This window comes from Phocoena phocoena, chromosome 20 (genome assembly GCF_963924675.1).
Source record: "Phocoena phocoena chromosome 20, mPhoPho1.1, whole genome shotgun sequence".
Classification (NCBI taxonomy): Eukaryota; Metazoa; Chordata; class Mammalia; order Artiodactyla; family Phocoenidae; genus Phocoena; species Phocoena phocoena.
The window spans coordinates 49,002,409-49,026,975 of NC_089238.1; the positions used below are offsets into that span (position 1 = coordinate 49,002,409).

The following is a 24,567-nucleotide window of genomic DNA, read 5'->3' on the forward strand; positions in this document are numbered from 1 at the left end:
CTGAAGGCTGCTTTTTAATGGGCTAAGTCTGATTCAAGCCCATGCCTTTAGCCATTAGGTTATAATGTCTCTTAAAGAAAATGAGCGAGGAGGAGAGAGGCGGATGTGTTGCTCTATACTTGTCATCTACATAGAATGAAAGAGCATTGATGGAAAAGACCCAGAGGCTGTTGGGATAGAAGTCCCTCCACTACTGGACCTCACCATCCCCACTAGTGACCTTTTCTCTTTCTGGGCATCTGTCTTTGCTCACCAGACGGTGGACTCCATAAGAGCAGAGACCTCGCCTTACGTGTTTCTGATGGACACTGGCGGTTTGGTGTCTTTTCTCATGTTTCCTATGCCTGTGAACGCAAAGCATTTTTCCCAAGCTAGAAGTCTGGGAGGCATCTATAAACCTTCCCTCTCCCCTACCCAACGTATGCCTGAAGGTACCAGCCGGCTTCTTTAGGAACTCTCAAAGACCCTGCTTCCTGCCATCCCTGGAAAACTTTCATCTTTCATTTTCATCACTGCAACATCCAGGCAAGCGCCTTTCCTGCCTCTGGCTTTGGGTTCCCCTCTGTCCGAGATGAAAACCTGATTGTTCCACTGCTTTATTTAACATTTTAAATAGCTCCCCAACCTTTACAGGATATATGTGTAGCCCGCCACCCCCGGCCCTCACGAGCTGTGCCTGATGAAACCTCCAGCTCCCACCCCGACCCCCTGCCCAGTTCCGCCCTGACCGCGTCATATTCTCCGGTCTCTCCCTTGTGTAGGGTGCACCCTCTGTCTGAACAGCCGTGGCCCTGGCTCTGCCTGATTCCTGCTCATCCCTCAGGCTCACACTCCCTGGAAAGTCTCTTCTGCCAAGGTTTCCTCCTGACGCGGGGGTTGGGTGGACCTCAGGCTCTCCCGTGGGATCACAGACCTCTACCACAGCACTCCGCTTACCTTACCTGTATATATTATTTATTTATTTAAATTATTTATTTTTGGCTGCGTTGGGTCTTCGTTGCTGTGCATGGGCTTTCTCTAGTTGCGGCTAGCAGGCTCTAGAGCGCAGGCTCACTAGTTGTGGCGCACGGGCTTTTAGTTGCTCCGCGGCACGTGGGATCTTCCCGGACCAGGGCTCGAGCCCGCGTCCCCTGCGTTGGCAGGCGGATTCCCAACCACTGCGCCACCAGGGAAGTCCCACCTGTATTTTTATACACATGCTTTATGCGGTTTGGTACCTCCACGGCCCAGGCAGTGCCCAATCAGTGTGATGGGTGCTTTATTAATGTGTGAGGAAGAAATCAGCAGGGAAGAATGAATAGTAAGCAGCCGCTTGGTATACAACGTGTGGAACAGAGAGGAGCATTGAGTGGATGCTGGGGGATGAGCTGAGCATTCCCAATAAAACCCAGCACTACATCTAAGCTCATACCTCGCTCCACGAAGAGACGACCCACTGGAGCCGACTGTTCTTGGGACATCGTCCTAGGACGCAGCCCTCCTGCGATTCTGGTCTCGGGCTGCTGGCACACAAGCTCTCAGGGACGTCCTCTACCGTGGCAGAACTTTTACACAGGACTTCACGTTTCCTCACCCCTCGTCCACAGGTCTTAGAACACTTGAGATTTAAAAACAGGCATGTACATGTTAGTCTCAAAAGACTCTTCCAGATGAATGCATTAATGAAGGGTTTACAGAGCAATTTTTAAGCACTAGAACCAAATGCCCAATAAAATCCCTTGCAGCCAGCAGAATAAATCTTTCCTCCATCCAGAGCCTCTAAGTACAGATTACCGTTCCCTTTCAACCTTCTGAATGCCCAGGGGTTGCTGTGTTGCCCCAGGTCTGAAGACAAGTTTTATTCTTGATGGAGAAGACAGGGGTTCTGTGCACAGCACACATGATAACAATTTGGAAAATGGTACAGGGCCTATTCATGGATGTAACTGTATCTCTCTCTGGCACAAGGCAGAGTCAATCTGGGCACTGGTGAAAGAGGATCGTCAGTGCTTCGGACAAGGAGAATAATAGCAAAGTATAATATGTACAATAGGGACGGCAACAGACCGTGACATTTATGAAAATGGGGTGGGAGTGTCCAATTCCTGCCCCTAACATCTGCTGTTTCTAGGCGGGGCATTGTGCTAACTCTTGGGGAAAAATTAAGTCGACACTCATCAAATATTTGGAGGTAACTGTGCACGGTGGTCTCATACTCTTCTACTCTTACTGTCTTGACCTTCACAAGAACTGTGAAATATGTAAGGCGGCAAATCATCTCCTGGCTTTCAGATTTGTACTTCACAAGTTGCCAAGATCACTTAGAAGACTTTGGCCCCAGGCTGGGGTGTGCCCTCAAGGGACGTGTCCCCTCCCTGGCCTTTACAGTCTTCTTGTTCGCCTCTCAGAAGGGCCGCACGAGATGTGGTCCCACTTGTCCTGGCTGTTTGTGAGTTTGCAAACATCTGGGGCACCGTTCCAAGCCTGCTCAGAGGACCAATGGGAATTCACATGCTTCCTGTTTCTAAGGGAGATGGAGACGGGATGATGACGATATCATAATAATCATCTCTCTGCAAACCACAGCAGAGAATGTTTCTTGAATGCCTTCTGTGCATGATGATATACCTTAGTGTATACCAGGGCCTATATCACATGACCCTCTAAACAGCCCAGGAGATAATTGCTATTATCCCATTTTACAAAGGAGGTGTCTGAGAGTCACGGAGCTTAGGTACCTTGACCGAGATGAATCGACCGTCTGCCAAGTTGTGGAGATGGGCAAATTCGTCTGATATCAGATCAGGGCTCTGCACCCCTAAACATCTCTCATTCATGTTCATAACATCCAAGTAGTTAAATTCTTATTCAATAGAATTCTTATTTATCGCGATTTTTTTTCCAGCATGGTAAAATATTTAAATTGCTTCCCAAATGGTTTCCAGAGCCATGGTCTCTAATGGAAGAACTGGTTGCTATCACAGTTCTGAAGGACCCCTTTCATACTGAGTAAGTTCTCACAAGGACATATTTGGTTTTAGTTGTCAAATAAAAGGGGGTGGGAGGGTGCAAGGCTAAACTGCATCCGAAATCAATACTCTCCAGGATGTAATGCACCCTATGTGGAAACTCGGTAGAAATGTGGTCAGGGGCTCCTACCCGGCTTCATAGTTCAGGTGATGAAACCTCTGCATTTTCTTTGCATTAATCCCTAAAACTGGCTCGCCATCCATGGTTTGGCAGAGGCTGGGCTCTCACCTGCAAGGATGCTGCGTACCAGGGTTCTTGGCACATTTTGGACCAGATAATGTCGGGGGGCCAGACGTTTTGTACAGTGCCCTGTGCATTGTAGGATGTTTCCCTCTACCAACCAGATGCCAGTAGCGCCATCCTCCAGAGCTGTGACGATGAAAATGTCTCCACGGCCAAATTCCCCTGGGGGGCAAACTGCCTCCAGCTGAGACCCTCTGAGTTGTGAATGTCAGGTCATTCTAGGGCTCTTCCAACTTCGTGAGTTTGTACCTTTCACTGGGAGTTCGTGGCAAGAGCCAACTTCACGCCCAACTCCTCTCTGTAGCCTAATAACCGCACCTCTTGCCATCGAAGCAAGAGTTAAATACCCTTTCTATGCCTAGTTCTTGCTATTTTCCGTTTGCTTTGGAGAATTCAGTAGCCAGTTTCATCTGCCAATCCTCCCACACTCGCTAGTCTAGCCTAAATGGCCTCCATATTCTAATTTTTTAGGAGATCAGACTTATTCTAAGCTGTTTGTAGCATCACTACAAATGCTCATTCAAATGCCCCATTTCCCACTAACTCAGTGTGATTCCCACAAACGTATCAACAGCTGAGACACTCTTAGGGGAAAAAAAGATACCACCCATATTTTTGTCACCTTCCTTTTCCATGGGGAACGAGTCCAATGACTCCAAGCCTTTGCCACTTACCTGAGACCAGGGCCCAGGGCTCCATTCTGGAGGGCAGGCATGGCTGTTGCAGACTTGAACCTGAGTGGGTGTGCTCACTGGGCAGAGAGAATGCAACACCGCTTCCTCCTTTTGGAAGGGCTTCTTCTGGACACACTGGACCTTCCGGCTCTGCTGGCCTCCCGCACATGACCGGCTGCACACGCTCCATTCACCTGGCTTCCAGCTTTCAGTGAAAGACAGAATTACTTCTGGTGAAGCTAAGACTATGGGTCATCAATTCCAAAGCAGTTACTGTGAAAGATTAACCACCTGATGAAAGTCTAAGGTCAACTGTAGAACCAATATGGCCACTTCATACTGATTCTGCTTTTATAGATTTTCAAGCCTACGTGAGTGTGGTCCATTCGTAGGGAATCACATGTAATCACCACGTAATTCTGGGGAAAAATACGTTCCTGTCCTCCGCAGGCAAAGAAACATGTGCCATTTGGAAATGCGAGCGATTCATTCGTTCAGCCAATTGGGATCTTAAACCCTGCGCCACGGGACCTCCTAGGCGTTAGGGTTGGAAAAAATGGATGAAACAATGCTTCTCCCATTAAGAAGCTTATGGAAGAGCTGGCTATGTGGACAAATAAAGAAGATACTTTCTGATAACTGCTACAAAGAAGTTAATAAAAGTGCAATAATGAGGCTAATGAAACTAGGGGTCAGCGAGGGGGAGAGAGAGGGGTGTGTGTGCGCGCATGCACCTGAAAGAGAGGGGCACGTTCGGAGAGGGTCTTACAAAGAATATTTCTAAGCAGGTGGTTCCCCCACCTACTTTTTCTGGTTAGCCTTAAACTTTACTGATGGGTTAGAGATACAATCTCGAGTTCTTTATTTAAAGATTGCCGGGTCACTCCTTCTTTTGTTCACAGCTGACTGAGACTTGGTGTACACTGAAGAACGACCAACTGCAACCAAGAATCCTTGTCAACAACTGGCTGTGATTAACTGAAATTCTCTGATTCGAGGGCCGAGCTTAAAAAGATCCACCAGATAGGATCACGGTACGTTTCAAAGCATCCATGTCTAAAACTGCTCTTGGTTTACAAATCTTCTAAGTATCATTTGAAAGCATAAAAACATCACTGAGACCAAATGTGTGTTTGTTACACGTCTGCATCTTCCTAGCCCTATGATATTTGCTCTGGTTTCCCCTGCCCCCCACAAGCCTGAGGTGTGAGGTTAAAGACCTTTCTGTTAGTCCAGAGAATTTAGTACATGAGTTCTAGGATTCTAAGTACTCTAAAACATTGCATAATCCATGTTATCTTAGTTAAAGAGAGATGATACCAAATAAAAGAATTCCTTATATTTGTATAATCATTTTCTCTTACAGTAAGATGCAAAGAAAAGATATATATTATCATGAAATTATTAGCTTTCATCAACCCCGACCTCACAGACCTGATGCCTCTACTTTCCATTTTCTGCCTTATTGCCTTTTTTTTTTTTTGGCCGTGTCTTGTGTCTTGTGCAGAGTCCTAACCGCTGGACCACCAGGGAAGTCCCCTTACTGCTTTTTTATATTTATCATTTTTATAGCACGTATCTCACTGCATCTCAATTATCTGTTTACACATCCACCTCTTCCATTCGACGGTGGGTTCATTGATGGCAGGGACTACAAGCTATTCATCTCCACCTTCCAGTCCTCAGCTGAGGACCTGGCGTACCGTAGGGCATATAACATGGTCATTACATGGGAAAATAATGGAGTTAGATCAGATGAACTCCTTTGTCCTTAGAGCTCTAATAGTCTAAGCCCTTATTTCTAGTATATCTCTGCGGAAGAATAGTCCCTAAAAGGTCCCATTATTCAACAGGAAATACTGAGATAAATAATAGGGTTGCAGGGAATTCCCTGGAAGTCCAGTTGTTAGGACGTCGCAGGTTTGATCCCCGGTCAGGGAAGTAAGATCCTGCATGCCTCTCACTGCGAGGCCAAAAAAAAAAATAGGGTGGCATAAAAGGGAAAAGAAGCAAAAGACACCGCCCATTTCACTCCAACTCTGCAGAGTCACTGCAGGGGCTGTTCTGCTTTTAAAGAGCCAGCAAACTTGTTACTGCACAGAATATCATTTCTACATGGAGCCATCAGGAAAGTTCTGGGAGTTAAGCATGACTAACGCTCTCTCTTCCTTTTCATGGATGTACATACGAATGGGGTTCCTTTCTTTTCTTGGTGGAGATAAACAATGATGGAAAGGAGGCTTACAATAAGAAAATATTAGCTTGCCATTCAAGTGTACTGACAATCCCTACACGTACCTAAACGTACACGTGCGCGCACACACGCGCACACAGCCCCATCTAAGGGAGAGATTATTCCACAAGGATCAATAACGCTGTCCGGTTATCACGTCTTAGAGCCACGGGATATTTTTAGAGCCAGACATTTCTTAGCAAGAGAGAAAATTCCATGGAAGCCCCCCACATGTCTTTCTCCTTTTTGTGTTCAGGATACAGCTGGTTGCAAACTCTAAGGGAAAAACGGAGTTGACAATTGGACCTAGGGGATTGGTGGGGAGCTGAAGCCCCAAACGATTATGACAAATACACTATTTACAAGGAAAAAAATATGTATGTACATAAAAAGATTGTGTAATATAATCGCATCACCACAAAGCAAACACCACTTGCTAAGATGATCGGAAACAGCAGGGAACACAACAGTGCTGTAGAAGAAACGCTGTCAACTCTATATAAATACATTTGGCAGAAGATAAATCAAACAAGAAGAGACTCCATTTGGCTGGGACCATTAGTTAAAATTAGCGTTCAAATAGTAGTGTGGCTAAAATCAATCCAAAAGCAAACCCACTGAGCTCCCCACCGTGTCTCTTCATCAAAAACGGGGTTACCACTTGGGCTCTACACCCTTCCTTTTAACTTTGTGTCTTGCTACTGTGTAATTTGCATTTGGGCTTTCGTGGGTTGTAGAGTAATATGATTTTTAAATTCTTGGATGACTCTATAAACGTTAAGCATACAACCACATAGAGATTTAACTAACATACGATTCTGTGTTATTTAAATATCTGTTTTAGTTCAGAGAAGAGGGGTCTCTGTGAAAAGGTTGAAAAAAGATGTCTTTATGCCTTTTTTTTAACCCCAAGGTTATGTTGGCATAGCCAGAGTCTGAGTGTCTGAAGCAAATTTGTGTTTTTCAAGTTATATATTTTAACTGCAACTCTCGTCTTCTTTCTTATATTGACTTTTTTGGGGGGTGGGGTGGGGCGGGGGTTATTCTGTCTAGCTTTGAATCACTTTTTTTTTTTTTTTTTGAATCACTTTGGATCAGAGGCATCGACAGTGGCTTCAACCATCTCCTATCAACAATAAAGGCACACAATACAGATGCAACCAGAAAGACATTTCCAGATGACTTACTAGGCAGGGCAGGAGAAGGCATTGCACATTTTGGGTTCAGTTGCTGGCTTGGCTCTCGCATTGCAGAATGAGGAATTGACTTGAGTGTTTTGATCCCGTAAGCAAATGGCCTTGACACTTATGTAACCTAATAAGACATGAGAAGTTACAAAGTGAAAATTGCAGGTAACCAATTCCACTTAGTTTCCAAGTGTAGCTTCAGGTTTACCAGGGTTCTGATAATTTACTGAAGATACAGAATCTAAATATTGTACGAAAACACTTCCTTCTGATAAAATCTACAACTCATGTGAATTCCACCCTCATGCCACACCCCGCCAACAGTTTTCATGTTTTAATAGTTTTTAACATGTAGCGTCTTAGTTTTGAAGACTGCCATGGATTCTAGAACGATATAGTAATGAAGGCAGGGCAATATTTTGAAATTGAAAACAGGGCAATATCTGTTTGAGGGAAGTATCCCAGAAGCTTTAACTCACACTGCACATATCTAATGGAAAATGTTCTTCAAAGAAAAATCTTGGGGGAATTATGTGTGGAAACTAAGATTTTGCTTTTTCATGAAGCATCTTCTACACTTGCCTGAGAGTGTGTGCACATATAAACAAAAAGTTGAACTCACTGAATATGTGTTCATACTTGTCCGCAAGGACTCTGGTTTTTTGTTTCTGTCTGTTCACCCCACTGCCTTGTTTTCGAAATTCATTTCAGGACCTCTCATCAAGATACACTTTATTTTGTGTGTGATTAACTGTATTTGTCAGCTCCCCACATAGGAACGCTGCCCCCTCTTTCAACTGTCTTTATTCACATGGACTTTTCCTTAAAATGGAATCTGAGCAACAGTGAAAAGTCACTCCCGCTAGAACGATTAGGTTGAAGGGGGTTTACTTTCGGGAGAAACTGATCAAAATATTGGGACTCCCCCAAGTCAAGAGTTTGCTTCCGGAGAACGTATTCGTTTGGACTTGTCTTCTCTTAGACTTCCGACATGCTATGGTCTGTGAGTCACACGAAGGTGTTGCTAACTCAAGGCAAAGGAGAATCCCATAATGCACTTGTCCAGCATCCTCCCCTTGGTTGTATTTAGCATTTGATACATGAACAACTGCTCATGCTCGAAGACTATGTGAAAAACAGCATAAAGGTTACGGTTTCTGTTCTGTTAAAAAGAGAAAAAAAAGAACAGAAAATGATACATGTGTGGCATGTGTCTGAGTATGTGGAACACACGTGTTTTTATGTTTGCTTAAGAAAAAGAATACGATATAGACCAAAGTATTAACGCTGCTATTGCTGGTTAAAAGATTATGGGAGATTATTTTCTTCTTTATAGCATATTGCTTTTAAAATGTGTATTAATAAAAAATATATTCCCTTTTAGTTATTTCATATATATTTTTAAAAAGAAGTATTTCTTCATATTTTGTTAACCAGCATGGGCAGCTGAAGACAGAATTTCTTCAGTTTCTGTATTTCTGCTCTGTCTCTGGTCCCAAGATGCCCCATTTTGCTCAGTGGGATGGACACAGTAGGGAGACCCGCTGTCACCAGGTGCTCTGAGCATGAGGAAATGAGGGACCAACCTTCATGCTTTGGTATCATGGACTCATTTATGGACTCATTCTTCTTCCCAAAGGGCAAGTGGGACAAAGATTGACTTACCAACCAATATGTGATATTTTGGGACCTAAATAAAATGCCTCCCGTCTACGCACTGAGAGGATGGCTGTTGTTTTTCCCTTCCTTACAAGGGCTATTTCTCGGATTTAATCCATTTCCCTGTGGGGCTGGAATGCCACTGCTTCCACGTGTCAGATCGCTGTCTTAAGTCTGCCTTGCGTGTGTTTTCACTGTCTTGCCCCTACCTTCTCTAAGTCCCACTGGGAGGCTGACAACAACAGAAAAGTCAGGACAGAAAGACACAAAGCTGTGAGCTGAAAAATCCATCAATGACTCAATCCTTATAGGAAATGGACACATATTTTCTATTTCCCCCCCTTGTAAGTTTCAGATGCATAACTTTTGAGTCCTGGTTGTGGCTGACTTGAGAATTGTGTGAGTGGGTTCCTTTCTACATAGGAAAATCCCCAAAGAGTACAAATAATATTTGCCTTTTGGGTTTTTTTTTCCCTTACAGTGACAGTTCCCATAAAGATAGTTCTTTTGTTGCTTATTTAAACCATACAATGGAAAGACGTCTGGAGTGAAAGAACCTTTTTTTTTTTTTTTAAAAACAGGGCAGGTCGGGGGGGGGGGGGGGGGTGGTTCTACAAAAGGAAACTGAGGCGGGGGCCAGACCACACGGGGTCCAGTGGGCCACAACGAGGAGCGTGGGTTTCATCCAAGTGCAAAGAGGAACCATGGATGACTTTGAAGTAGAAGAACATAATTTCATTTTTTTTTTCTGTTGCTGTAATTTTTTTTGAATTTAATTTTTTTATACAGCAGGTTCTTATTAGTTATCTATTTTATACATAATAGTGTATATATGTCAATCCCAATCTCCCGATTCATCCCACCACCCACCCCTGCCCGCCACTATTCCCCCCGTGGTGTCCATGTTTGTGCTCTACATCTATGTCTCTATTTCTACCCTGCAAACCAGTGAGAGACCCTGTCTGAGGAGAGACGTGCAAGACGGCGAGGAAATCAACTACCTCCACCACAGGAGAAGGAACAATCTGACTGCACTGTGCTCCAGGTGTGGCTGTGTCTTTCTGCGGCTGGCTGAGTTCCATTCGCGACCTGGGGAAGTGCATACTTCCAAGATATCCCCGGATTTTTGCCTTGCATCAGAATCTGGACAGTGTAAGATACAAATCAGAGATCAAGATACAGGTCAGACCCTGGAATTCCAGAAATCTCACTGAACATTTTAGAGATATTTGCATGCCATTTTGACCTCAAAGCCGGTTCACATCATTGTTCCCAAGTAGGTTTTATGTTGACTTAAAGTTTGCCCATGACACTTTAAAATGTGTACCTCTAGAGCATCAGAACTGTGATTTAGAAAGACAGTAGGGAAACAGGACATTTGCTATAAGCCCACAACCCTCAGTTCTAGGCATATCCAATGAATAAGGCAAGAAAATAGATTTTTTACCTTATGTTGAAGGAGAGGTTATACTATGAGGTCTCAGCCTTCACTTGAAACTTGAAAGCCTAGCATGATACTAAAATATGCTAACTCTCAGAATAGGCATAAAACTCTCAGCAGAAATCATTCTCATACTGAATATTGGGTAGATATATGTGGAACCTCCCAGGTTTGGGATGTTTAAATGTCTTTTCCCCCCCTAGGGTCTCAAACCTTTGGCCCATATATCTTTGTTCTATTATTTTAGGTATGACACTAGACAGTTCAACAACTCTCGTAGAGAGATTCTAGTCATGGTGGTGCTCCAGAGATAACGGCTGAAATTGAATCAGCGTATATAGACTTTTATGATTTATCCTGGCCCACAACTTATAATCCCTCTCCTGGATGCCAGTAGCTGCTAGACACAAGGGAAGCACACAGAAAACCTTAGAACACCCCGCTTAGAATCCCTATCATCAACCTTAGAATCCAGGCAGATTACCAATAGGATTTCCAAAGAGAATCTGCCCAAAGAGTAGGTGTCTGTTAACTGTGTACCAGGATGAGCAGATAAGACAAAAAGAAATATGATCAGACGTCGTGGTTGGTAATATATATACTGGGATGGATCTGACCTCAAAAGGGCAAGGACAAATCTGACACTATCAGGTCTGACTACTAAAATAAGAGCCATCATTTACTGGCACTTCCCAGGTGTCAGACACTCTGCTGGGCTTTTTCTATGCATTATTTCAAGAGTCCTCTAACAACTCTATAATGTAGGTGTCTATTTTTTCATTGAAAAAAAAAAACTGAGAAGAATGAACTTGTGTAAGATCACACAGGAGACCGGTGAATGAGATTAAAATAGAATTTAGGCCCTCCAACAAAATGTGCCTAAAGACTGTAAGATATCACTTTTTTTTTTTCTTGGAGTATAGTTGATTTACAATGTTGTGTTACTTTCAGGTGTAGCAAAGTGATTCTGTTATAGGTGTGTGTGTATCTATGTGTCTGTGTGTGCGCATATGTGTGTATGTATATATATTCTTTTTCAAATTCTTTTCCATCATAGGTTATTAGAAGATATTGAATAGGGCTTTCCTGGTGGCGCAGTGGTTGGGAGTCCGCCTGCCGATGCAGGGGACACGGGTTCGTGCCCCGGTCCGGGAAGATCCCACGTGCCACGGAGCGGCTGGGCCCGTGAGCCATGGCCGCTGAGCCTGCGCGTCCGGAGCCTGTGCTCCGCAGCGGGAGAGGCCACAGCGGTGAGAGGACCGCGTACCGCAAAAAAAAAAAAAAAAAAAAAAAAAAAAAAATATCGAATAGAGTCCCCTGTGCTATACAGTAGGGCCTTGTTCATCTATTTTATATATAGTAGTGTGTATCTGTTCATCCCTTTGGTAACCGTAAATTTGTTTTCTGTGTCTGGATATCACCTTCTTTTTGGTTTAGGCAAACACATTATCACATTATTTGCTTCCCTTCCTGATCTTCTCTTTTCTTTTCTTTTTTTTTTTTTTTTTTTTTTGCAGTATGCGGGCCTCTCACTGCTGTGGCCTCTCCTGTTGCGGAGCACAGGCTCAGTGGCCATGGCTCACGGGCCCAGTTGCTCCGCGGCATGTGGGATCCTCCCAGACCAGGGCACGAACCCGTGTCCCCTGCATCGGCAGGCGGACCCTCAACCACTGCGCCACCAGGGAAGCCCCGATCCTCTCTTTTCTTAACTACTTCTCTTTGTTTTTTCTTTCAAGCTCAAAGCATGAATACCAACAGCTGGTTTTCTCCCAACCCGTGTCTTGTGAAAAACGTGTGTGACCACCAGAACTGGGCATTCATGGCCGAGAAGCAAAGCAGGTTTCCGGTTAAAAACAGGAACTCCTGGCTCTGGCTCTGTCTGGTGGGATCCCACCTCCATTAAAGTTGGGTGGGTGGCAGCAGTCCAAGGCCCTGCTTACACCAGACCCTCCTTAGGATGCTACAAAACGCTTTCCACTTCGCTATTAGCGTAAATGTCTCCAGAAGTATTATGGCTTGCTCTGAAGATTCCACAGTGTGGACATCATTTGTCATCCAACAAAACAAATCCCGGTGGCTCCCAGAAACAACCAAATCGTTAACAGATGGGTCTTTGTTTCCCTCACCCCCATCCAAAACAAAAAGCAAACAAAACACAACAGGTAGTACCACTAAAATCAACAAATGCCTAATTCTCCTCAGTCACCAATGAGAACCTTCTCAAAATCAAGGTCTCAGGAGTCTTTGAATTACGAGGATCCTTCTAGCCTTTGCTTTTCTTATTTTTGCGGCTAAGTGATACAAAGCGTTCTTGGAATCATGCGTTATGTTATAACATTTCATATATTTTGAATAAATAGAATGCTTTCCTTATTTGAGATGTTTTGCGGTGTTTTTGTTAATGTCTTTCGTGTGATATTATGTAAACAGAGACACTTGAGAGCTTTGTTCACAATCAAGCTAGAATTTTGAGAGGAATTTCACATTCAGAAGGTAATATTGAGAGGAATTTCACATTCAGAAGGTAATACTGATGCCCGTGGATATTTCAACTCAATTTCTCCTTGAGTTAAAGTGATATCTCAAATGTAACACTTTTGGTTACTATTTTCTTTACACGGTAGTAATGCGGAGATCTTGTAGGGAAGAAAATAACGCAGCACACCACGTGTGCGAGCATGGCAGTAAAATACAGGTGAAATGTATCAGAGTTATAATGAGCTAAGGCTCAAGATCGGGATGATATTACAACACGATGGAGGTGCATCACACACGCACGTAAGATACACAAGTTCAAGGGCAAGCGTGATAGAGACAGAAATCCACTCACCTAGCTCAGCTTCCTAGTACCACTCCACCCCACATTCAGACTAGATCCTGACTTCCACTGCCGCAGGGGAAAGGGATCCCCAATGGAAATGCAAAGAAAATAAAAAAGAACTTTAGTTCTTCCTTTTGAACGTCAAGGACTTATGTTCTGGTGATTGAAGAGTGGTTTAGCACGTTTTCAATGAGCATTTGAAATATATTCTACTTTTACCTTTTAGACAGATTCTAGAACCTAGGCCATACATGGCATGTGGTTTCACTGTAAACTTTTAAGATGTTGCTGTGAACAGCAGGCTGCATTTAAGAGAGGGAGAAAGAAAAAGGACTGTGAAGGTCAAAGTGTCATCACTATTAAACAAACAAAAACAACCAAGACGTCAAGGTTCCCTAGGCTTCCAGTAAAGCAATCCATAAAATATTATTGATGCTACCATCAAGAAGAGAACGTAGGCAATCTCTCCCGTCAACTGTGTTTCTGCGTCGGGACCCACACATTCCTCCTCTCCTTCTGTTATCCAGGATGTCCTGCCCTGGCTCCTCCCAGGATGCTCAGCCGGGTTGTCCACTATTGCCCTGGATCCCATCTTCCCTCACCTACTTAAGGGCATCACTTCTAGTGTCGTCCCCTCTCTCTTGAACCTTATTGAAATGTCCCTGTCTATTGGATCATTCGATAAGCACATGAACATGCTATGATATCCCTCATCTCAAGAGGAAAAAAATGATCTCATCGGGCTTCCCTGGTGGCGCAGTGGTTGAGAGTCCGCCTGCCGATGCGGGGGACGGGGGTTCGTGCCCCGGTCTGGGAAGATCCCACATGCCGTGGAGTGGCTGGGCCCGTGAGCCATGGCCGCTGAGCCTGCGCGTTCGGAGCCCGTGCTCCGCAACGGGAGAGGCCACAACAGTGAGAGGCCCGCGTACCGCAAAAAAAAAAAAAAAAATGATCTCATCTCTACATACACGTCCAGCTCACATTCACTGTTTCCCTTTATAGCAAAAATCCCTCTAAGAGTTGCCTTCACTTTGGATCTCCGCATATCCCTCATTCTCCCGTGGTCCCTCCTTCTCAGGCATCCCTCCCCACCACATCACTGAAATCTCTCTTTCAAGGGCTTCTTGTCATTTCTAACAGTCAACGGCTTTGTCTTACTCAACCAATCATCAAACACTGGACATAGCTGATCACTTCCTCCTGTTTTCGCTATTAGAAACTCATCATTTCAGTTCTCTTCCTCCCCTACTGACCGACCGGCCTTCATTCCTAGTTTCTTTTGCTGAATCCTTATTTCCTAATGATTCAATGTCAGATTGACTTCCAACCTCTGGACCTCTTGTTTTTCTATCCTCACCCCTCTAGGTGATCTCATCCAGTCCTGTAGTTTAAGTGCAATCTACAGGTTGACCACTCCCAAATTCGTAACTCTACAGCAGCGCTTTCCAGTAGAACTTTCTGCAGTGATGACAAGTATTACACTATAAACCTGTGTTGTTCCATACGGCAGCCACAAGCCACATGTGGCTCTTGAGCAGTAATATACATCGTGATCGAAGGATGAAACGTTACGTTCAATTTAATCTAAATCTAAACTTAAAGAACCACGTGTGAGTAGTGGCTACCATATGGGACAGCTGTAAATGAAGCCCATCCTCGGACCTCCACATTCAAAGAGTTAACTGTCTATTGAGCATCTCTACCTGAATGTTTAAAAGGTATAACAAAGTCTAACAACGAACTCGGGACTTTCCACCCTGTTCTCTGAAAGGCTGTTCTCCCCAGTCTCACAAAATGGCAACCCAATCCTCCTAATTGTTCAGGCTAAAATAGAAAGTTGATCTCCTCTCTTTTCCTCACACCCCACACCTAATCGACCAAGAAATGGTGTTACCTTTACTTCCAATATTACTCAAATCTGACCACGTCTCACCTTATCTATTGCTACGGCTGCTTCCTTGGTCTAAGCCGCCATCATCTCTTTGGATTTCCATGATCATGGCTCTCTAGGGATGAGTAGAAGCCATATTCTCTAGCGGAGGAGATGGACACAACCACGCTTAAAAATAATATGGTTACTTAAGAGGTTAAAAACGAAGTGCCATATAACCTGCCAAGGGAAATCAAAAGTTACTGTGAACCTGGGGGAAGGGGATCACATGACTCCCTAAGGAAACTGTGTAGCTGTTACTTAATTAATGAAGTATTTTGGTGATGATTCCCGCCAAGAAGCCACAAAAGAACAAAATAATTTGTTTTCTTTGAGGATTTCTATTCCCCCCAAAAGGACAAACTTTTTTTTTTTGCGGTACGTGGGCTTCTCACTGTTGTAGCCTCTCCCGTTACGGAGCACAGGCTCCGGACGCGCAGGCTCAGCGGCCATGGCTCACGGGCCCAGACGCTCCGCGGTACGTGGGATCCTCCTGGACCGGGGCACGAACCCGCGTCCGCTGCATCGGCAGGCGGACTCTCTCAACCACTGCGCCACCAGGGAAGCCCAAGGACGAACTTTCATATTGAGTTTCCCACCTTCCTTCCCTTAGGTGAAGCAAAAATATGTAAAGATCCTCTGAAAAGTAAAACGTCTGCGCTGAAAGTAGTTAATAGCAAGAAGGCAACTACTCCATTTCATACTATCAAGGTAATAAAAGAAGCTTACTTATGCAGCCACGTCAAGAAGAGAAATAACTCCCACGATTTACTGTAAATGTGCACGAAATTATGCAACTTTAAATGACTAACTCATAACATATGTCGTAGCTGGTTATTGTCATATTACTAGTATAGTTCTATAGCCAATGGCCTACAGGACATATTGTTTATATTTTTTTGTTGGACATATTAATGCATTCACTGAATGCACAAATGAATAAGACTCTCAACTTTAAAAAAAATCAAATGACTCACGGCTTCACTATAATGTCTGTGTATCTGTAAGGTCACAGGGGGGCTCTATGTGTAATCACGTAGGCTGAAGGACAGTATTTGTATAAACCAGCAGAAAGCTGACTTTAGAATTTACTTTAACATCAGCTCACAAAGCCTTCTTAAAGAGAGTAATTATTTAAACAAATAGACACCAAGACCGAATATATAAAAGATGAGTATTTGCCAATTACATTATTTGCTTCTCTATGATAATTCAGGCATTCTCTGCCCTTTTTCTAATCCTGTATGAGGAACAAAGTAACCAAGAATGGAATACACAGCAGTTGTCTTATCTTCTACTGTTTGATGCTTGCAATAGCCAATCCTTTGGAAATAGACTGATCGTCTGGCTGAAAGAATCTCTAAGTCCCTTCTCTACTCCATTCTGAAGAAAGACTGGACTTTGTTTAAAAAAAAAAAAAAGTCAATCCCACCCTCAGGAATGGCTACATAATTTGCGGGGCCCAGAGGAAAATGGAAATGCAAGGCCCCTCGTTTAAAGAAATGATTAAGGATTTCAAGCTGGTGACAACAGAACAGTGAACCAAACATAAGGCACTTCTGGGTCCAAGGTCCCCTGTGACTTTGCGGGTTCCACGGCCATGAAGCCACCTCTGCCCAACCTTAAGGCTGAGGTTTTCTCACCTGCATCAGTTTTAAGACACAATTTAAAATGTTCCAAATTCTAAATGGTCCTGCGGTCTAACAATGACTCTGCCCACTCCTCTCAGTGGAGATGACACCCACTAATTTGGCAGGCTCGGCTATACCTAAGTACCTCAGTGTGACCAGGACCATCACCTTGACCACAGACAGTGCGACCCACCCGACGCTCGGAAGCAGGACCGTGGGACGATGTGTGATAACCGCGTAGCTAAGATTCTAACTGCCTCTGCGGATGCTGAGGAGCGAACACATCTGAAACAATACGTCATTTGAAAATGCTAATTCCCATCACTCACATCTATTTAGAGATATTTTCAGTGACCCTGTCAAGCGCAGTCGATAACTTTTTTCAGCACTAGTGGAGAACACAAAGGCCCTCCATGTCACGTGGATGCCACAACCCTCCCCCACCCCCCATCGTAGCACAACGTCACAATAACGCCCCGTGCTGCGTGTCGGACTGTATAGCCCAGCTGTGAAATGCACAAGTTTGGAAAGACTGCCAGCAATTCAGTCTACTTAACTGGACTCAGTCCAGAGGATTTTCCAGCCAACTGGCACTGGGTCTCTAACTTACAGTTGGCAAGCAACCTCCTTAAATGCTTCCAGGTCCTCAGTAGAACTGTTCAGTGTCTACCTTTAACACACCAACCACCTGACTTCAGACACAGCACTCAGCAGCTCTGACCGCAGGGTGCGGAGCTATAAAATTTACAGCTTCTTAAGTTGGAAAACCACAGACGGGGCTGGACTCTACCAACTGCCCTCTGAAGGAAGGGGGATGCAGGCTCTGCTTGGGGCACACGAAGTTAAAACAAAGGACACATTGAGTAATCTTGGGTAAACAGCTTGCTTTCTGTCACTCCCACTTTTAATTTTTAATGTGCAAACTATAAATGCCTTCAATCAGCTTCATTTTTGCTTCATTACTTAAGGCCCCTTTTTCCTTTTAAGGAAGTTGTCCTAATTCTCCCATGGAAGCTAAAGAGTTATGCATAGGTTCTGAAGACTGACTTTTTATTTAGTGCCTGCTTGGAAGCTTATTTCTTGTCTTCAGTAATGTACTTGATCGCTTTAAAAAAGTTACCGCAGCAATACTTAGTGTTATGCCAGGCAAAGCACTGTACAAGCATTATCTCATTTAAAGCTGATAACAACACTCGGGACTTCCCTGGTGGCGCAGTGGATAAGATTCTGTGCTGCCAAAGCAGGGGGCCCGGGTTTGATCCCTGGTCCAGGAACTAGAGCCCACACGCATGCCGCAACTAAGGAGCCGGCGAGCCGCAACTAAGGAGCCCGCCTACCGCAACGAAGACCTGAGGCAACCAAATAAATAAATATTAAAAAAAATAATATGATAACGATACTATGAGGAAGGCACAGTGCTGTTAATATCTTAGTACTGTAGATGAATGCACCAATACACGAGGTCCCGTAGCTAGTAAGTAGCAACACTGAGAATGCAAGTCTCTGATATTGTCCGACTCCCAAACTGGACATCTTAACTCTTGGGACACTGCATCTCCAGCTCGGAAATGTCACATCTAGGATTCTAATTTAAAGTTCCAAAAACTGGATGAACTGTTGAAAAGGCGTTGTCACTGGGATCCAAGAGCATGCTATAACATTTACATTGTGCTATCGGGTTCCAACCTGAAAATGTTGTTTCTTGAACACGCTAATATCTGACTTAAGGATACGTGATTTTTAATCTCCTCAGTCCATTTTCCCCTGCATTTATAGAACTGTTGGATTTCACCCTTGTTTTAACCGCTGAAGTACAACCTGCTTTATAGATTGACCCCTTCCGATAAATGATGAATTGTGCCGTACATCACGCGTTGGCTCAGTCAGGGAAGGGATAGTTTTGTAGTGTGAATTCCTGGTTTTGTATAATCCTGTGATTTTTTTGGAAGGCTCACGATGTGAAAAATCAGCCAGTTGTCTTTGCCTTCTTGTTTGCTTCAAAGCCTGAAAAACACGACCAGGTATCACCACTGCTATTAGGTGTGAGTGAGTTGGATTTGACAAGACACAGCACCACAAAGATCCCGATCGGGGCCTTGGAAGTACATCTGTGAGGCAGCTTCAAAGGTGTGGGCTGACACATTGAACCCCGACTACAGTTCTAATTCAACTCATCAACATTCCTCAGAGTTTAGTGAAGAGAAATAGTGTTCTCCGACCTGTCACAGAAGTATTTGCCATGAATTAACTGGAGGCCTGCACTTCAAATAGCAAATGGCAATCTCTAGACAAATGATGTGGCATCATGAAAGCACATCTGAGTCGTCCTCTGGAGTCTGGAGTTTCCTATCATCTGTTCTGAATTTATTCTCCATTACTTCTTTGCCTCTTTTGTGTTTTGTGTCTTCACCCCATCCCTGCTCCTTGGATAATCTCCTTTCCCTTACACTGATTTTATCGTGAGCCACATCTTTACTCATTTCAGCCCCTTCCCCTGGTGGGGGGCGGGGGATGCAGACAGCAGGGTCACAAGGAAGGAGCTGGCTGAGAAGGTAAGTCTCTGTCAGTGATGCTTGCACACTGTCAACTCAGTGATCAATGTGCCTGTCTACCTGGTCCCCCGCCACCCCATCATCTCCTTTAGCCAAAGAGCGGAGGAAGTTGTTTATTATAGTAATTTTCTTTAGATGTCTTTTTCTGCCTTGAAACTGGCCTGTGGCTAACCTATTTCTCACTTACTGTCATTACAAAGGCTGCTGCATGATTCTCTCTCGGTACACGATTCACTGGGAAAGGGTTTTCAAAGAGTTAAACACCCCCTTTTGCCTCTTAACAGAGAGAGAAAAAATATCCTTAACATAAAGGAGAGCTTTCATTTTTAAGACTTTTTTTTTTTAAAAAAAAGGAATGCTGTAAAAACACAGGGGATCATATTTCAGTCCTAGACTAGCAACCTGTGTTATCATGTCGTCCTGACTCACTGTTTATCAGACAGAGATGAAGTTACTTTATAAATGAAACACTCATGATGAATTTCCTCACCTACCCTCCAACTGCATGACAGTTTGATGGAGAATATGACTCATTCACTGTTGTGTGTGAGAGAGAGACAGATAGAGAAACAGAGACAGAGAAAGAGAATAAAGGAGAGGAAGAAGAAAGGGGGGAGGGGCACGAGAGGGGGAAGGGGGAGGCGGGGAGGTGGGAGAAGTGGGGGGAGAGAGAGAGTGTAAGAGTGCACCAGCTAGCAAAAAAAGCTGATCTTCAGTCACTTCTAAAGAATGTATCATCCCTAAATGGACACCTTCACTAATCACGAAAAGAAAAGAGAATTTTTGTGTTTTTCATTCTCATTGCCAAGGCTCCCTAAAATTATATCTTAAACGGGCCTTTTGCACTGCACTTATACAAAGGACAAAACCAGTGACCTTACATTACCTATAGCTCAATCTCAAAACGGAAAAACATTAAATTTTCAGCCATACTCAAAACGCCCAGCATATAGACGTCTACTTCAGATTAAATGATTATTTTTCAACGAAGACGTGTAAATTTCAACTCTGAACTTCAGTTTTCACATTTCTACCACTTCAACATCTAATTCCTTGTACAAGACACACACATACACACGCACACGCACACACACACACACAATTTAGCTATGTGATGTGCAGAAGATTTAGTTTTCCTTGTGTTCCCAAACCCAGTAAAATAAATACGGTAGGTCTATGCATAGTATCCTGAAGACTATTGAAATATAAGCTGACTTTTAAATCTTTCAGATGACTAATGAGTGCACTAGTTCAATGAGAAATTCCTTAGACTCCATGCCAGACTCATGTTGTAGGGGATAAGCTGAAATAAAGAAAGATGTGGAAATTATCTAGTTTATAATAACTGTGTCTGTAGTGATCTCAGAAAGTATATGGTTGCCAAATCAATATTGATTTCTTTCTGTGCTGGGGTGTGCACGTGTGTGAGTCATTTTCCCCTGGGCAATGCAGAAATATGATACAGGGTCATGAACATTAGCTCCATTTCTCCAAGTCATTTACATGTATATGTATGTCTGTACTTCAAAATAAAAAGTTGATTGATGGACTTAAATAATGCCTAAAAATTTAAGACCTCAGACAATCATATAAATCCTTGATTACCCTTAGGAATTTCCTCTTGGCCACTGAGGAAATTAAGGGGCCAGCTCACTCTAAATTGACATCCACCTGTTGCTAATGTTGGACCATGTAGAATCCGGGTTCCGAGAAGAATGAAGGTTTGTAACAGAGACGGTATTTGAAAATTAGGCAGGCACATGACTTGGTGATAAAAGTGAAAATCTGTTTTCCATTTAAACTGAGCTTCCCTATGAAGACATTCTGTAAAGTTCTGACATTAAAAATACCCAGAAGCAGAAGACACTTTTGTGTCAGGCCATGCACTTATTTCTTGAGGTTAACTGACAGCAGTCAATCTGTCCCAGGACTGCATTACCCCTGCCTTGCACTAGAAAACACCCAGAAATAAGTGAAAAGATCTGTTAAACCCACCACCCTGGGAGGGCAAGTTGCTGTTCTCCCAGATTAAGGTAAGTCAACTGTGAGCTAACTGGTCAGCAAGCTCTTACGTGTAAATTATTCACTTTGGGAAAGGCAAGCCTTTCAGAAAGCAGATCGATTCTTCAAATGCAATTGAGGAGATCAAATTTCAATATTTAAATGCCCTTCACTGTACTTAACTTTCAACTGTACAATTCTAGGACTAGTCCTAAGAGACGATGAAATCCAGTGGTTTTTAAAATGTGTACCGCAGAAGTCTAAGCCTTTCAGAGAACTTCAGATTACGACTGTGGTTTGGGATAGAAGGGCAGAAATGGGGAGGAGAGGCTGGCCTCTGGGCCCTGTCACTCTTGACTTTGGTCAGAGAAAGTCTCCTTGCACTCGATTTATTGTCTCCATGTATGATTTTTCAACTTGGAAAGAAGATTCTACTATTTATTTATTTTATTTTTAATATTTATTTATTTCTTTGGTTGCACCAGGTCTCAGTTGCAGGAGGTGGGCTCCTTAGTTGCAGCACGTGGGCTCCTTAGTTGCGGCAGGCAGGCTCCTTAGTTGCGGCTCGTGGGCTCTTTAGTTGTGGCATGTGAACTCTTAGTTGCGGCATGCATGTGGGATCTAGTTCCCTGACCGGGGATCAAAACTGGGCCCCCTACGTTGTGAACGTGGAGTCTTCTCCACTGTGACACCAGGGAAGTCCTTCTACTCTTTAAATGAGTGAATGAATTTTATCATTGGATGTCATTCATTCAGTAAATTTTTGTTTCTGAGTGACCACGACGTTCCAGATACTGTGCCAATTGTGGAATCTACGAAGAGGAGTTAAGTCATCTTTTGGCAACATAGGGTTTCAGGTGCTTACAAGTGCTTCAAGACAGTGTTACGGGACAGAGTAGAAGATATTAGTTTAGTCTGGGGAAATCATTTCCCAAATGAGAAGACTGGGCCTCAGATAGTTTAAGTGACTCACGCAAAGTGACAGAGGAGTATCAGAGTGACCCGTATCACCAACTATTTATAGAGATGTTCCCTGTTCAAACCCACGTTGCTTCCAAAAAGAATGGGATCAGCCTACCAAAACTCGCTCTTTACATTTTTTAAAGACCTGAGACTATAATGATTTGCTGACATGATTTATGTCTTAACCATTGGTGCATCTCCAATGTCTATACAGGGCTGGGCCCAAACGGGCACTCAACAAAAGTTTAGTTTTCTTCTATCAGACGTCAAGAGAAAATAAACAGAGGAATACTGCTTTGAAGGTAGCTACCTAAATCAACACATGCCAAAGTAGATGAAGATAAGACTTAGCTAAGATATTGGGAGGATCTGATTAAAATAAATGAATGAGATATAAAAAGGGACATTATCCTTACACTGCTATCCTCATGTGTTCTGGCAAACACACCCTTCTGCTGAATTTTACACTATACTACGAGCTCAGTGAACGTGCAGTCATTTTAAGCGGCCAAGAGAGAAAATGCTTTCTTTCACAGACTTATACTTTCTGTGGACAGAACAGCACTTTCCATTTTGGTAGGTTCCCACTTTCATCATCCCACAGGATTGTGAAACACATTCAACATATCATATTGGACTGAACATATTTTTGGCTCCAAAAGTATTCATTTTAGTTCAATTCATAGTTGCATGGAAAGGCATATGACTTTCTTTAACTTCCTTTAAAGAAGAAGGCCATGGATTACTTGGATGTTGATATATAGCCTAGTTTGGGAAAATGTAATTTATCGCTTATTGTGATTTTCAGTTTTTAAAGTCACTGTGTTCTCTCGATTTTGGAAAGGCGTGAGCATGTGATAAAAACTGACCTGAAATTTGATGATGTTCTCCTGAGAGCAATAAAGTACAATTTAAATATTACAGTCATTAGCCCAAATTCTTTGAAAAGATACAATAGACATAATACGAGGTTACTGGATTGGATTTTTAAAAATCTCCTAAAATAGTTGCAAGTTTTGAATGAAACCATAACTCCTTTAAAAAATACAAGCAAGGCATGACCAATCAATCATACATGTTTCCCTCTGGAATATTTTCAGACAGGTCACATTCTTAGGACATCAATTGAAGCTTTCATGGAATCTGTAAGTGGAATGTATACATAAAGTAAGACTTCGTAAAAACAACAGCTAAGCAAATGTGACCTTACTGCATTGTGGTGAAACTACAATTTTGTATTTATAGAGATCTTATTATAGTTTTTACCCTATTTATATAGTTGGGAAAATTATTTTATAAAACCGTACATATCCAGTTGAACCTGGGGAAGACTTTATGTTTTTATAATTTTACTAGATCTATCCAATAATTTATCCTTACATTTTGATTGTTTGTGTGTTTGCTTTTTTCCCCCGAGGAGGCGTCTGTATCTGCAAGGACAATCCAGCTGTTTTTGTTTGTTTCTTAGTTTGTTTTCTGGCCGTGCCCCACGGCTTGTGGGATCTTAGTTCCTCGACCAGGGATTGAACCCAGGCCCTCGGCAGAGAGAAAGAGGAGTCCTAACCACTGGACCGCCTGGGAATTCCCTGCAAGAAAATCGATGATGAACCTGACCGATTCTGCAGAACTCCATCACCAATTGAGGCCACCCTTCCATTTCTCAAAAATAGCTCCTAATCGTCAGGAAAATGTTTGGACCTGGTGAACAGTCCAAAGATTTACGTTTAATCAGCACTAAATAATGGAGATGAGTGAGATAAGGAGTTACGCTTCAATTAAGCAAAGCCCAAATAAAAATTCTCGGCTTCAGGCTGGCATAGCGTTCGGTGACAATGTGGCCATTATCTGGTCAATTTGATCAACACAGACAATGACAGGGGACATTCAGGTTCTAAAGATGAAAGTCAGAAGGAACTCTGTGATTCTGCTTTGCACTTTCCATCACTTCTTGTCTCATTCTTTGTTGTGTTTTCCCGCAGATAACGTATGTTTAACAGCAAACCTTAAATTACAAACAGAACTGTGAAAACCTACTGGAATGGCTTTGTGATTATGAAGAAAACTGGACAGAGAAACAGCAACAACAAAAAATGCTTGTCATCAAGTAGTAAAACACATATTTCTTACGAGGAATCATTTGGACTTAGTTCTGGTTGCCCGGGGCAGAAGCCCTGAGAGACACCCGCCTTCCAATTTGGTAACTTTCTAGCCACAGAACTTGGT

The 24,567-nt window shown here is 43.2% G+C and overlaps 1 protein-coding gene across 1 annotated transcript in view; it reads right to left on the reverse strand.

Moving 5' to 3' along the window:
- The window catches only part of ADAMTS18 (ADAM metallopeptidase with thrombospondin type 1 motif 18), a 157,334-nt gene that overhangs the window by 17,807 nt on the left and 114,960 nt on the right, over positions 1-24,567 (reverse strand). Inside the window, exons 17-20 of the mRNA XM_065898629.1 lie at positions 10,007-10,148; positions 7,347-7,473; positions 3,927-4,131; positions 1,412-1,597 (exon numbers count right to left, since the gene is read on the reverse strand). Of these exons, the coding sequence (XP_065754701.1) occupies positions 1,412-1,597; positions 3,927-4,131; positions 7,347-7,473; positions 10,007-10,148 (660 nt within the window). The remainder of the gene's footprint in view (positions 1-1,411; positions 1,598-3,926; positions 4,132-7,346; positions 7,474-10,006; positions 10,149-24,567) is intronic.